We start from the raw sequence: 16,131 nt of genomic DNA, 5'->3' as shown, positions 1-16,131 counted from the left end.
AAATCACTGAAAATTGTATGCATTTACAGTCCTGTTAATTGGTGGTGGTGGGAGGTTTGATTTTATGCTTTTGTACAGATGAAAGAAAATAAAGGAAGATTATTCATTAGTTTGTATTTACCTTTCATAATTTCCTAAAGTTTCTTTTAAGTGACTTTATATTTCACTAACTCTGACCCAACAAAAGTCCAGATTCTGGCAGTGTATAGAAATAGCTTTCTCTCCTCCCCTCTTCAGAGCCAAGTTGGAAGTGTCTTCACTCCTACTTTCAAACCATGTAATTGGATGGCTTCCTCAAAATCCCTGCTCCAAAAGAGGATTGCCACTACCTGCTCCCAGACTGATCCTGTGCCACACAACAGAAATTAAGCAGGTGCAGGGTATTTCCATCACTTTAATCTCCATGCCTGCAAAAACACAACTGTGTGCCAGGCTACTGTTAGCAATGAGCTACTAAAACAGCTGCTGCCAAACCTCCAGATGCTTAGGACTAAAGCTCCCATCAACCCCAGGTCTGGGGCTGATGGGAGTTGTAGTCCTAAGCATCTGGAAGGTACTAGGTTGGCAAAAAGGTGTTCTTAAAAGGAGGCACCTTTACATCAAAGGTGCTCTTAGTTGACACATGCACACAACCCCTGCCCACCCGCATGAAACCAAAAGTGCCTTTCAGCCTCTGCGCAGCTACTATTGTCAACTTGTGAATGTTGTTAGGTAAGGGCAGATAAACAGATAAAATGTAATAGATCAACAACAGTGCAGACTTATGACATCCCTCTTCCTCCAATAAATGTTGGGAGATGCACCGCTCTCCTCTCATATGTTGGAGGGGGCGGGGGTGGGGACGGCAATGAACTCCAGAAGAGTTGAGCCAGGATGACTTGACGCCCATCTCCCGGACCGTTATAGGCTTTTCTCGAATCTAAGTGTCCTGTGAACACGCTAAGTATCGGGACGTTTGTGTCTCGGTAGAAAATGCCTACAGATCGCATAAAGGTCGGATGAGGGGAAGGGGTTATCCTCTAACACCCCCCCCCCCAACAAATCCACCCTCCACGCTGTAGTGTTGTTGTTGTTGTTGATGATGATGATAATCGTGGGTTCTCCCTCCCAACTCCCCTGCCAATAAAACCTCGCTTCCCCCCAAAGCCATCAACCCACACTTGTAGTTGTAAGACGCAGATGCCGGGATCTTAACTCCCGACCGGAGAGAATCGGCTACACGCTTCCTCGGGAGTAAAGCCCATTGATCGAAAGGGGGGGGAGGCTTTACATCCGAGTAAACATGCGCACAGCCGATCCGGAGGCAGGCAGGCAGCAGAAGCGGTGGCGGGAGGAAGAGAAGAGGCAGGCGAGACTTACGCCACCCTCCCCGAGCGCGGAAGGTGCTGCGATCCGCGCCGCTCCTTCAGCTGGGCAGGTTCTCCACCCCGCTGGCCGTTTCGCTTTGCGATTTCTCCCCACCCCCCACCTCCGCGCGTGGGCTGTGCTAAAAGCCGCGCAGATCTCGCAGCAGCCGCCTCCGCCTTCACACACACTTCATCATCTATCTCCCCAGCCCCCACCCCCACCCCTTTGAAGGTCACCTCCCTCTCCGAGCCACTTCGCAGCGCCGGCTTGAGTGAGGGGGGGGGGGGAGAGAGAGAGAGAGAGAGAGAGAGAGAGAGAGAGAGAGAGAGAGAGAGAGAGAGAGAGAGAGAGAAGAGCCGCCACAACAGCAGCGCCTCCCTTCTTCTCCCTATTTCGCCCGGCCAAAGTCAGCTCTTCCCTCAGCTGGGAATCCCACCCCCCTCCCCTCAGTCAATCTAACACACACACACACCCCTCCAGCCTCGGAGGAGCCACGCGCGGACGCCGACTCGGCACGCGCCGCCCTCGGCTCCAAAAGGCGCGCGCGCGCTCTATCTCCCTGTCTCCCCGCAGCTTTGCCAGCTGCTTTCGTGACGGGGGGTGGGTTTTTTTAAAAAAAATGGAGAGAGAGGGGTGCTAGTTACGACTTCTTAAGGAAGGGAATTGCCTGAACGACCAGGAAAGAGGTGTGGGGGGGGGGATGTGCATGCTGTTTAAATAATTCTCCAGTCCAGCCAGGTGTTTCTCGACGGCTCCTCAGTAGCTTCTTCAGGTGCCGACACACGCGCACACGCGCACGCGCGCCACCGTCCCAAGCTCCGCAGTCCTCTCGGCTATCCTCTCTCGCCTCAGAAAAAGAGTACTGTATTTTCTTTTTTTTTGCGAGGGGGGGGGGAAAGGGGACAACCGCGCGTGCGCGCAGGCTAGGCGGCAGCTTGGCGGCTCCTGCGCCTCAGAGTGCGTTGCTCTTTCGTGTTTTATTATTATTGTTACTGTTGTTATTATTACTAACGGGCTTTTTATTTGGCGCCCAATCTCGCGCACCCAAGCGCAGCTCTCTTTCTCCTCCTCTCCCTCGTTCCACTTCGCGAGCGGCCGAACAGAGCGAGCGAAGTTTTCGCCTTCCCCTCAAAGAACGCGGGAAAAAGCTCGCGCGCGCCGTCGAGGAGGGAGAGAAGCTGCTGAGGGGAAGCACCTGAGAAGTCGGCGCTTCTCCTTCCTGAGGGAGGAGGGGAAAGGCGAGAAGCGCTGCCCTGCGCCCCCTCAGGCCCTCCTCCGCCTCGCCTGAGTTGGACTCTCTGCCCGGCAAGCGAAGGGCGCCAACTTTCTTCTCGCCCATCTTCAACTCTACTCAGCCAACGAATCTGGACGCGACGGGAGGCCAGAGAGCGGGAGAGAAGATCCCGGAGAACTTATTGGGGGCCCCGCGCTTCTCTGTATGGTAGGTGGAAATGGGCCCCTGGCTGGCGAGGGCTTGGGGAGAGGCAGACTTGGCCTCAATATCACTTTAAGGGAGGGCGGGGCAGGGGGCGGGGCAAGGGCTGGTTGACCAATGGCGAGCCAGGTGTTGCGCTTTCTCTTCCTCCCCGCCCACTTAGCCCATCGCAGGTGTGCTGGGGCAGCTTGTGGTTAAATGAGATTGTAGTAAGGAACTTCTTCCAGAGGTTTCTATCTGTTGCCAGTATTCTTTCCAAGGAGGTGTCTGGGAGTGGGGCTGGGCCACCCTTCCCATCTCCCATCCTCATCAGTGATTTTAGGCCAGATGTGATTCTCCCCCCCCATAGCTACTATGTATACATAATAACCAGATGTTCTGATGCATTAGCATCAGCACTCTCTTTTTAAACCTTTATATATATAGAAAATACCTTTGAACCTTACGGTAACTTTGTGCTGCTTCCGAGTACTTTGCTCCAAGGTATATTTAGCCTTGCTTTACATTTCCCACCTCATCCCTTCCATTATCTGTGGTAGAATTATACTGGTTCCCCCTGCCCCCGAAGTAAGACTCTATGCTTTTGTGTGGAAGTTCTGGTTGGTAGTTAACATAGACGCTGAAAGGACAGGGCACAGTCCAGGCACAGCTGAGAACTCTTCAGTCCTGTTGATATTCGTGGGAGCTTTTATAAGCACATGCTTTATTCTTTCATGGCAATATCACTGAGATTTTAAAGAGCTGCTTACCTTTGGTTGGTTGAGTACATCGTTAATTTTTTGAAACAGAAGACATGGGCAAGGGAAGGAGCAGGGATTGGCATGGTGTCCCTGAAGAAAATGGCTTTTAAATTCGGGAGGGAGGTTCTATTTACATACTGTCTTGGTAATAAATCAGCATTTATTTATTTATTTTGCCTGCCTCGATTAGGAGTTTGGGAGAGCTGTTTATGCTATTTATGCTGGGGGCATGTAGAGATAAATGTGTGTGGGAAGATATGATAATGAGGATGAGCAGTTGCACACTTGGGTGCAGGACCACAAACAGGAAATAAAAATGTATGAAAATGGAGTAATGCATCAATTATTGTAAAGTCCTGTGCATTCAATTACATGCATGGCACATTCCTTATAAGCATGTACCAAGGGATGAATACCTAGTTTCCAACTGCACATATGCTGAGCTCTGAAAGGGAAGATGTAGTAAAATATATATGTTCCCAAAATCGTTCCAATGTGGTGTGTGTGAGAAACAGTTCATATTTCTTAAAATAAAACTAGACCATTTTTTGAAAGAAAGAAAAAATCAGAAGCGATTTTAGCAGCTGCATGGAACATCTGCTCTCTAGCTTCCCCCTAGAAATTGTATCTAAGTATAAATGCTTTCAATAAATACTGTTGTAGCAGACCTTTTTTCATCTTGTTCCTGCTTCCTAGCCATTTTTCTTTATATGTTCACATTACAACTTGAAATGATACTATATAAGCTACAGATTACAATTCATCCCAGGTTTACTTCTTTGGCAGAGAGGCATGAGTTTTGTGGTGTGACAAATGAAACCTTTGTAGAAGCAAGCACTACAGAGAATGTTTGTTTCCATGGCAGGCTGTTATTCAGACAACTGCTGAAACATGTTTGACATAAATATTGACCTTTAAAAAAACATACTCAAACATGTAGAGCATGTGGCTTGGCTCAAATTAAATGTTGATCATTACATTTACAGTTCAGGATAACCAAAATTCCCCACATTTACTAAGAGCATGATCCAGTCAAAGCTAAACTCTGACAAGTTCCACTGAGTTCAGTGGGAGAGGCCAGCAAAATTTAAACCTCTCACACAAGAGACACATGGAACTTAAGTATGCTCAAATGCGGCTGGATCATGCCCAAAGTTTTATGTTCATAGATATAGAAAGATCACTAAATGTTTTGTCATGTAACGGAGAATTCTGAACACACTGTGTGTGTGTTTACATACACACATTTTTTTTGTTTAGTTTTTAGTGTTGCTAGTTTGACAATAAAAATATACACGTAGGACAGAAACTGAATGAAGAAACATTTCAAAACCCTGAACAAATTCATGATTGACTATGGAGTGATTTCTATGCTTGTTTGCTTTGACGCACCCATTGAACATATTGTTTGTCTAGAACTCTGTTACCCCAGCCATACAGTGTGAACTCTAAGTCCTCTGCTCCAAGTCAGCCTTCTTAGGTGAACCAACTTTCCTTCAGCATTAGCCTTTCCATCTGCAATAAGGAGATAATAATAATAGCAGTCATTTCTACCAGGCTGTTGTAAGCACTCTTATTAAATTAAGGTTAGGGAAATCCTAACCCCATTTACCTGGGAGGAAGTCCTGTTGAATCCAGTAGGACTTACTTTGAAATGTACGTAATGGGTTAGGTTTGTAGCCTCAGTGTTCTAAATACTTGAAATAGTCCATGTAGATGCTAAAATGTCATTACTTGGATGTTTAAAAGACCAAAGGCCATCTAGTACATATTATGGGCACCTAATTTTGGAAACTGTTATACCACAGAATGGAACACTGTACAGAGATATGTCAAAGAAATATGTGGAACTGAATTTTTATTTATTAAGAATGCTACTTGCCTCTTGGTTGACAAAGCTACCTCCCTTCCCAATAAGTTGCTGCATATTTATTGTTGCTCAGTTTTTCTGATTATTTTAACTTGAATTGCTGATAGTTTTTGGGAAGCTTCTGGGACAAGGTTAGCTGTACCTAAGGGTCTTTTGGGGGTGGGGGGTGGGGAGCATTTTATTTTAGAAGCCTGATGGTAAAGTCCTGTGCATGTCTGCTCAAGTAAGCACCATTGAGTTAAATGTGACTTTCTCCCAGGAAACTGTTCATAGGACTGAAATCTTAAGTCTGCATAGGATAGAATGGTAAATGTTTCAAGATATCACTTATCAGTTCAGTAGGGACATGAGAACATGCTCTCTTGAAGTATTTACAGGCAAGACTTCTGCTGCAAACAATTGCTTCTGCTAAACTGAACACATATGAATAATTTTGCAATTTTCAGGAATAAAGGCAAATACGCAGTGCTGTATAAGAGCACCATTTCTACTAGATACGCAGTTGATAGAATTAAGATCTAGAATAACTTAAATGAGCAACATTTCATTGCCAGTTTTTGCTTCACTAGAATGGAAGTTGTTATTGTGCATTCCAATGCTGCAAATAAAATAAACTGGATTGGGTAACACATGATGTTACAAAATAGCACAACTAATTCATACTTAGTTACAAATGGAAATAAAGTAGTGACATACAATTTAATCTATGCATTCCATTAACAGTGCATTTGCAACTTCACATCACCAAACTCATTACATTTTCACCCCATCTTTCCTTGAAGCAGCTTGGGGAGCTTCCTTGCTGAGTGAGGGCTGTCAGGCACTTCTCGGAGGCTCAGTCCACCCAACTGGCTTTGCATTGGAACCTTAGGGGAAAATGCTTTCTAAAGCAACCACTGGACAGTATTTATGAACCACAAAAGGCTTGAAGAGAGCATTCTTGGGGATGAGCCACTTTTAATAGCAAGCTTGAGTGGCCTGTGGTTTGCAATAATAGGCTGATAAAGTGTTCCTTTTGTAACATACTTGGCTCTAATGTTGCTAAGGCTGCATTCATATAAACAAACTGAGGGTAAATGCAACTGAACACAGTGAGACACACTTCATGCAAATGCAGCCTGGCGTGGAGCACCTCAAATTGTTTTTTTGATAGTTTTATAGCTTATAGCGTTGCTCCTCTACCACAGCGAAACCTTACCATGATGTTCCTGGTCCGAACTACATCCACTTGCAAGTGAATGCAATATAAATAGTACATTTTCAGCAGTGGTGAAATAGACTGAATGCATCCAAACATGAAGAAGTGTGATAAGGTTTAGCTGTGGTAAGGGAATCCTACTGTAAACTGTAAGTTATAAAACTTTCAAAATCATATTTGAGAATCGAAAAGTTTTTCCAAAAAGAAAACAGACTGACAACTGCCCTAAAACTAAAGCTCTGCTCTTTCTCTCCCAGCTTCATGGGGGGAGATTGTAGATGCCCAGTGGGCACTCAGGATTCAGAAGTATTTCTCTTTATTATTGCCGGCTGCTTTAGAACAAGAGGCAGAAGCAATGCTAATTGTCTCTGTTTAAAAATGGGAAGTGTGTGCACAATAGGGATGTTTCTGTTTCGAGCTGTACACATCATAATCAGTGGTGCTTCCATTCTGCTTCAGTTTGATTTTTGCCAGATACTATGTTATTTGTCTTGCTGTCCACTATTTAATGTAAGTTATGCAACTTGCTTCACTATTTACTTAGCTTATGCAAGTTACATTCATTCCAATGCAATCTTAAAACAATGTAGAAAAAGGTAATTGATTATGTATCATTTGCAAACTTTAAAAAAAGAGAATTAATACCTATTGTATTTGCTTGACTAAGTTTCACTCCTGAACACAGACAAACAGTTTCTACTTCCTTCTCTGTTTTTATCAGAATTTTCCTCTCTCTCTCTCTCTCTCTCTCTCTCTCTCTCTCTCTCTGTGTGTGTGTGTCTGTGGATATGGACACACACATATCACTCTTCTAAGAAGTTTGTATTGTATTTTTATAATATTGACATGTTTGCTGCTCTGGGCTTCTTTGAAGGAAGGGTGGGATACATATTTAATAAATAGTAACACACACACACACACACTGATACAATGTTTGTACAAGTGAAAAATAGAATATATTGATCTGCTGCAGTGATATAAAAATAAATATTCATGTTACAGACATTTATGGGCAAGTCAGTCCTTTTAAAGTACCAATAGACCCAGAGCCGCAATTTAGAGATATAAACTGATGACAAGATAGCACATATACTTCAAAAATGCTTTTTTGGAATTTTGTGGAAGTTCAGTACTTTGCAGATGAGCAAAATGTTTCATTGGTGCAATGACGCTCAAAGGGTACAAACCACCAGGGACATCTACGGTGCAAGTCCCTTGTGAAAGGAAGCTTCTGCAGAGATTCCTGGGGAAATCGCACTCTGCATTTCCAATAGGCAATATTCACATCAAACTACATCTCTGGAGGCAGTCTTGCTAATTACAACAATACCTACCAGAGAGTCCTCCTACTTTTTCTTCTACATCGTAGGAGAGTAGTTGCATGTTGGATATAGTCTGAAGAACCAGAGAGAGAGAGACAGCACAAACCAGAAAACTAGATTTTCTGTGCTTACAAAAGAAAGAAAAAAGAAGAAAAACACATTTTTTGTTGTTAAAGGAAAAATAAGGAAAAGAAAAGCATCAAGACAATAATAATAAAAAAATGGCAAGTAAAAAATGGTTGCCTATACATAAAGCATGTTAGAGAAAACAAATGAGTAATATTTGAGAAAATGAGCTGGAATTTTAGGAATGTGAACATTGGTGGTTCTTGGAGATGGTTTTATAGAACTTTCACTACATATTAATAAAACTCATTACCAGTAGATTCAGCCTATGCTTTGCATGCAGAGGGCCCCATGTTTAACCTCCTGCATCTCCAGGCAGGGTTGGGAGGGGGCCCTGCCTGAAACTTTGGAGAGCAACTGCCAATCACTTTAAGCAACTCTGAGTCACATGGGCCAAAGGTCTGATTTGGTTTGAGAGTTTTCAAAGGGAGAGGCCCAGTTAACAGAAGATTGGAAGCAAACAGAGGAAGATCAGTATGAGGAAGTTTCCTGTGTCTCTTTGCTCAGGGGTAGGGCACATGCTTCCATGTGAAATAGTTCCAGGTTCAATCTCCAGATAGAGGTGGGAAAGAATCACACCTTGCCTTTTCCCTTTGGTGAGTGGGATGGGACATAAGCTTTAACATGGCAAACAGAAGGCATTCCTGCTCTGGGCAAGCAAACAGGTGCTTCTCGGAGTGGGCAAGCTGGCATCTTGGCTTACTCTCAGATGCATCCCCCAGGAATGACCAGTGGTGATGGCCCTTTAGGAGGTGCATAGCTCTGCTGGTGGAGTATAAGATTCTTAATCTCAGAGTTGTGGGTTCAAGCCCCACACTGAGCATAATATTCCTGCATTACAAGGCATTGGACTAGGTAACCCTTGTTCCCTTCCAATTCTACAGTTCTTTTACTCTTTGAGGTGCCTGACTAGAAGCAGTTGATGTCACGGGGTGGAACACCTCCTGGACAACCCAATTAAGCCTCCTCTAGGATCCAGCCCCTGACCTACTTGATCACTTGCCCTGACAACTTTGACACTTATTCAGGCACAAATAGTACCTCCCCCAACTTGTTCAACCTGGATAATCTAGCACCAGCTCTCTAATATCTGCTGCCACCTATTTGGCATCCTCCTACCCCCATACAAGACAGCTCCATGGGACTCATGACACTGTATTTGATTCATTTCCATAATGGCTGCATTTTTAAATTGTAATTTTGATTGGACTGTGGATGTTGATGCGTTGAATAATAACTTTATTCTGCTAGGAAACTGGTTTTGACACAAGAAAATGCTTCTGGGATGCTGGGATTTCACAGTGATACAAAGCAGGATTGCTGAAGTGTATATGAATATTCCAAAGGCTACAAAATAGAAACAGTTGTCTTTGACACATGGTGTGGATTTAAGCTAAATGGACAGCATCCATTGCCAGCAGGTACAGCAAATGACTTCAAAATTGAAGTCAATAGAATATGATTTCGCTGCTTAGGGAGATCTTGTTTGAGTTGGCACAGCCAGTTTGAGTGGGGCCTACCCACTATGTGCTTCCCTTGGATTGCAAATGTAGAAGCAGGGAGCATTTCCAAGGGGGAACTGCAGAGCAAGAGGGAGGGGCATTTTCAAATGCATCATAAAACCATAAGTAAATCCAGGGGTTGTTTTGGTGAGGGGGCGGGTGTCATATGGTAGATTTTGTAGGGAATGGTTGTCAGGTAGAGAAGGGGCAGAAATTTGATTCATTTCACATTTAAAGATAAACTGATTAAATTTGTGCTTTCTGAAGAACATGTGAACTGAAAGAATCATCTTTTGAAATTCTCACTTTATATATTTTGCAATGAAGTTCTGCAGCCAAGCAGTGTGTGTGTGTGTGTGTGTGTGTGTGTGTAAAAAGGCATGTTTGGTAGGAAGAGGGCCTTCTCAGTGGCTGCTCCCATACTTTGGAACTCCCTTCTTAGAGAAGTTAGACTGGCTTCCTCCTCCTTGTCCTTCCACCAGCATCTGAAGACTTTCTTATTTTAACAGGCTTTTGGGAACTGACTGTTTTTAAGGAAAGGGCTTGTGTTGTGATGTTCTTTATGGTTTAATAGATCATATTCTATTAATTTTTTAATGATAGCTTTTTATATGTTTTTAGCTGTTTCTGTTTTATCTGTATGCTGCCTTGAGTCCCCATCAGACAAAAAAGCAGGATATAAACAAACAACAGACAAATAAACAAATGCATTATAATAAAGTGTACACATCCTGGTGAAAATAGCATACAAAAACATATTATATTATGGGAAATTCCTTTAAAATGTGTATATGTGTCAACACTGCGTGTAAAAATTAGTTTTAGAATAAATTCATGCTAAAATGCAAGTAAATTTTCAAAAGGATATTTTTCAAAATTAAAAAAAACCACAAACTAAAATTAAGATTGGAAAAAAGAAAGAAAAGAAAAACAGAACAACTGAAAATTGACAGATTTGTCTACCCTCTTGGCAGGAGGGAGTAAACACAGGATAACTTCTTGCAAATGCTGCTCTTACTTTTGTCACTGTATTATCTTGTCAAGTACAGGGTTGGGAGTGTAGAAACTTGTTTCTCTTCCCTCTCATTCAGGACTGAATAACAGCACTTATTCATATGTTGCAGCAACCTTGATGAAGTGAAGCAGGTTGAGGTCTGAATGGAAGGCTGATTTGGAACTTTAGTGTCTTGAGTTTCCTTGGCAGAAAGACAGGGTACAAATGTTGGAACATAAGAGCATCAAAAGCACTTTGGGAGGGGGGAGAATATTATTCATGGTTGCACTGGCATTGTATATGAACCTCTTTCAGCTAGCTCATATAAGCAAAACAAAAGAGTCTTAGCTCCATTGTAGAGCATCTGCTTTGCATGCAGAAGGTCCTGGCATCAATCCTCAGCATCTCTGGGTAGGATGGGGAGAAACTCCTTTCAGAAACCATGGCAAGTTGCTGTCGGTCTGTGCAGATGCTACTGAGTTAGAAAGACCAGTGTCTAACTTGGTCTAATGCAGCTTTGTATGTTCCTAAAAGGTTGGTAAATGTTTGGCCACAACGACCACCAGACCTTGTTGGCCTGCAACTGCCACCATCCCAGACCCATTCATTGTGTGTGCTGGAGCTGATGTGAGTTGTAGTTGAATAACTACATTGACCATGTCTCCAGTAGGGCACAGGAAGGCTTTGAACAAATTAAGAGAGCTCAGATACTTGGAAAGTCTGGGATAAACCTTGATATGGTATCTATCTTCTCCCTTTCTAAAATGCTGTGTGGCAGCTGTTTGACCAAATTGGGTCACGGAGCGCATGCTTACCAGTATGCCTTCTGTTGTCTGAGTGTCAAAGGCAGATAGGCAGTGTGGCATACCTGTGCGTGACACATTTTAAATACTATGGTAGAGCCAAACAGAGAGAAGTTAAATTTGATGTGGCATTAACAACAGAAACCAAAAAGAACTCTGCAAATTTACCCAAGTGGTTTAAAAAACTTCTGTAAAGAATTGGGCTGGTATCCCAGCTCTAAAACGCCCTTTCTAACCAGAGTGATTTAAAATGCTTGTTATCTGGAAATCTTAAAACTAGCATGACTTATTAAATTCCAAGATGTCTGCAGAAGTTCATTAACAGTTAGAACATGACCCTCTTTTTAACACAACAGGTGACTTTGCACAGTAGGTGGCTTTTAAGCATATGCATTTATTGCACAATGAAAGCTTGCTTTTAGGTAAGGGCGTCATGCCTCTCTGAAACAGAAATACAGTGCAACTTGTGATAACACATGTACTGCTAAAATAACTTATGAACCAGAAATTGAAAGGCTGTATTGTAAAGGTTATGCACAGGTGGCCAGAGCTGAAATTGTACAGTCAACCTTGAACTTCTCATTTACTGCTTTCTGTGGTCTACCAAATGTCGCATTTTATTCAGACATGATTACTGGATGAAAACATAAAGATTGGATTTTTTTTTTCTTTACCTCTCCCATTTAATTCATATACTTTTTAGGTGTGTGGGTAGTGATGTTTGGGAGCTGAAAGATAGACTGATATTAAGATAATTTATTTTACTGAACAGACAACTATGGGGATGGTAAACTTGTGACTTTAATTAGGAATAGATGAATCTGTTGATTTCAGTTTCTCATTTCTGCAGTCGTAAGTTCAGTTTGCCACATTTTCACATGGCACTTGTTTCTTCAAAAAGGTGAAAACAAAAATGATAATGCATTTTCTTTCTGCAAGCAACATCTTCAAGCAGGTTGCTTCTCTGCATTCTGTTTTCACTAACATACATATTTTGAATAAAAAAATTCCTTCCAGTAGCACCTTAAAGACCAACTAAGTTAGTTCTTGGTATGAGCTTTCGTGTGCAAGCACACTTCTTCAGATACACTTCATTTTGACTATGGCAGACCAACACGGCTACCTATCTGTAACTGGATACATATTTTGTATGCAGTTTTTTGGTTGGAGACCTGGATCAATCAGCATGGAAAAGCACAAGTTTTGAAGGATAGCTGTGCTTCAGTTTGTGCATTGGTTTGAATTAGCTATGTTAAACCAGAGAAGGAGGATGCCTTCCAATGTTGTTGAAGTCAGTCTATCAGCCCATGGTCAATAGTCAAGGATAATGGGAGTTGTTGTCCAGCAGCAGCTGGAAGCCATATGTTCCCCACCCCTGAGTTAAACCAAGCAAATTTATCCCCCTTCCATAGCTTTTATACAGTGTTGCTCAAACATTTGATACTTAGGGCACAGTTTCTTTTGTATTGACATTTGAGACATAGGAAGCTGCCTTATAGTGCGTCAGAACATTTGTCTACCTGGCTCAGTATTATGGCTGACAATCATTTGAGGTCACAATGATGCCAGGCAGCTTTTATAACTCTGGACTTGTCTTGCAAGGTGCTTTCCAAGACCTGGCATTCAGAATCCCCTTTCAAAGTGTTAGCTTGTGGAATTCTTTGCTAGATCTTGCAGAGCCCTTTCAGTCAGCTGATTGGCAGTGCCCACAATTACCCCCTTTAGGGTGAATCAGATTTTTAGCTGACAACTGGTATGGGGCAGGTGAGTGTGGCCTAACCCAAATAGGGAAGGCTTATTATGTTACCCCCCCCCCCCCGCTATGGATGAATTGTGCGTAATTCAGCATGTGTGTGGGGGGGGGGGCTACCTTGAGAGAATTCAAAAGTGTGATCATTGTAGGGCTGAATAACGAGTTCTAGCTCTGAAAGTCACATTGAAAAGTATGCCATAAATTGGATAGCTGCAGCTGATCTACATATTTAGTTTGCTTGTGATTGGCAGCATTTGAATGAACATAATTTATGAACATGTTGCAGTTCACAACTCTTGGAGGGCACTTTGAAGGGTGGGCTAATGAAGTCCAGGTGAACATTTCTGAATGCCACAAGCAAGGTTTTTCAGTTAGTTACATTTTGGGAAAAGGAGAGAGGGGAGTGTCTTCTTGATAGATCTTTTTAAGGACCTTGGAGGCTTTTGTTAGCAGACTGGTTAAATGCTATATGAGAATGACATCAGATTAAGACCTAGTGTGCTCATTGGTGATTCCTCATCCAGCTGGAGAGAGAACAATTACTTTTATGTATTACACAAATAAATCTGTAATTTACAGATAACACAAAACTTGAAGGGATAGCTAAAACTTCAGAAGACAGGGATGAAATTTAGAATGACCTTGATAAAGTGGACTGGACTGAAACTAGTTCTGTGATGAATTCTGTCCCCCAACTTCTCAAACATTTTGAGAACTGGGCCCCTTTTTGAGGAAGAAGGGCAGGATAGAAATTTGATGAATCAAATCTGATAAATAAAATTTAGACAAGGAAAATAATAAAGATAGAAATGATTAATTCCATCACAGTTGTGATTTGATTGGGCCCCCTGTGTGGTCCATTTACCATTTGAGTGATTGAGGTTCAGGGAACGGCAATGAGATATTGGAGGAGTGACCTATCGTGTGCCTGCCGTTGAGGTGGGAAGGCAGGAGTGTGTGGAACCCCCCCCCCCATAACCTTTGTGAAATAAAGTGCCAGTGTAGTTGGATTCTGTACATGGAATTGGGGTGGTGTTGTCCTTTCTTTCTTTTTTAATAGATATTTATTGAAGTTTCAGAAATTATATAAAGAAAACAAACAAAACACAGACAAAAAACAAGTATAATTTCGATCCCTTATTTTCTTATGCCTTGCTTTGCAGACTTCCTCCTACCTCCCCTTTCTGTATTCCAATTTCAGATTATTTGTTCAGCAAGTCATCTCCCTTAATTTCATTTAGTTTTTAACCTTTCTTTTCTTTTAACTTAAACATTACTGCTGTAAACCACTTAGCATCTAAACCGTCATCATTCTAACATTCATTAATTTTACAGTGTTTCTCAGCCCTTCCTTCAATTTGTTTTTGATAACCATATTTTCATTTAGTTTAGTTCATTTAAAAACAACAACATCGGTTCTTATTCTTAAAACATTTTTTCTAAGGTCGACCAAGGTTCCCTTCCACGAATTTCCCAGTTTACATAACAATAACAAACAAAGTAAAAAACGAAATAAATTGTAATTATGAACCCTTTGGATTACCAAACCCCACCCCCCCTTTCCCGGTTTCAGCCCCCAAGAATGTCCATCAGTCTTAATCTACTATCAGCCTGGAGATCTCACGTCCGAGGCTCTTAACTGTCTCTCAGTTCCTCTCTGCCGGTCTTTTTGATAGACCTTGATATTAAACACCAAATCTTGGAGAAGCTCCGGTCCAACAGGGTCCATGTTTTTTCCAGCTAGGCCTCCATACTTAAGAGTAGAGCCTATGGGGTGTTCGCTGTTGTCCTTTCTTGGTCCTGCAACTCTTCACCCACACAGCAAGAGCTAAAACAGCTTTCCAAAGCACAAAGAAAAAAGTATTGGAGACAAGGAATTTGTGAATCTGTCAATTTTGGTTTCTTTCTGTTTCTTGCTTTTCAATGCCTAAGTCTTTACTATTCCACATAAGTTTTTTTTTTAAAAAGTGCTTATGAAAATTCACCAGCATTTTAGTGCATATTTCTCCTAATCTGCATAGTTTTGCAAAATACTTTTATATGTTGCTTTCACTAATATATGCATTTTTGTACACATTGCTTGGCTGGAGAAGTGCGTCACAAAATTTGGAGGAGAGAGAATTTCAAAGGATTTATGTGCGTTGGGCTGTTTCGGAAAGTTTAGATTGGATAGATTTCCCTTTAAATAAGAATTTCTTCTCCATCCCTCCTTGAGAGGCAGCTTACAAACCAGCATTTAAAATAAAAGATCAAAGCAATAAACAGGGCAAATAAAAGCAGCTCATGATTAATAGTAGATCTAATATTTAGATTTCCCTCATGCAAATCAAATTGAAAGAAAATGATGAAAGCTTTTCTGTTAATTATGACACTTGTGAAGATACATTACTAGAGTGGCTTTAATTTGCTTTGTTCTCATTTTTTTGTTTTTGTCCCCAGTGTTGCTTGGGAATTCTAGGAAACCAAAAATAAACTGCAGTTTTGAAATTGGTTGTTAAAACCAATGCAGTTTTGAAAGGTTCAGCCCACCATCTTGATTCAAAATGGTGTCAAATTGCACCCAGGAAGGCCTTGAAACAATCAGGCCTTTGAGCTGGAAACCATTCTGCAGACCTGCTTTGACCACTACACCGCACTGTCTTTTGTAGGTTACAGGATTTCAGGATTTTGTAAGCTACCTTCCAAACATTATCAATATGGCATAATGTAAATATATTAAACGTAAAAGTTCTAGTTTTCTAGTATTGCAATTATTTTTGCAATAAGTTCACGCTAAGAAGCAATGGATAGAAACTTTGGTACAGTTATAAAATGGGTCCTTGTGTTTTGTATGAAAGAGTCACATGTCTCTTGCAGCTGTATTCCTCTGTATTGTGGTATAGAAAAGACCTTGGTGCCTTAAACAAACAAACAAACAAAACCCCAGGTTCCGTGCTAGCATTGAATGTATGAATGCTACTGTTTGATCATCCTGGTCTACTAAAGGACACACAGAGCCTTTAAAAAACAAACCAAAAATCCTGCAATTCTTGCTGATTGAG

At 41.8% G+C, this 16,131-nt stretch overlaps 1 protein-coding gene across 18 annotated transcripts in view; it reads left to right on the top strand.

The window, feature by feature from the left end:
* Nucleotides 1–16,131, top strand: part of RBFOX1 (RNA binding fox-1 homolog 1) — a 1,500,640-nt gene that overhangs the window by 491,677 nt on the left and 992,832 nt on the right. For 2 of the 18 annotated variants that reach the window (XM_081170161.1, XM_081170156.1), the window contains exon 1: nucleotides 1,681–2,788. The exons of 15 other annotated variants lie outside the window; for them this stretch is intronic. In XM_081170161.1, the coding sequence (XP_081026287.1) occupies nucleotides 2,786–2,788 (3 nt within the window). In that variant the 5' untranslated portion in view covers nucleotides 1,681–2,785. Of the gene's footprint in view, nucleotides 1–1,680; nucleotides 2,789–16,131 lie in introns of those variants that run through there. One more of the 18 variants, XM_081170152.1, reaches the window with a different exon arrangement.

This window comes from Podarcis bocagei (genome assembly GCF_964188305.1).
Source record: "Podarcis bocagei genome assembly, chromosome: 14".
In the NCBI taxonomy this organism is placed as follows: domain Eukaryota; kingdom Metazoa; phylum Chordata; class Lepidosauria; order Squamata; family Lacertidae; genus Podarcis; species Podarcis bocagei.
The sequence above is the reverse complement of the archived record's forward strand: the minus strand, read 5'-3'. Positions and strand labels throughout refer to the sequence as shown.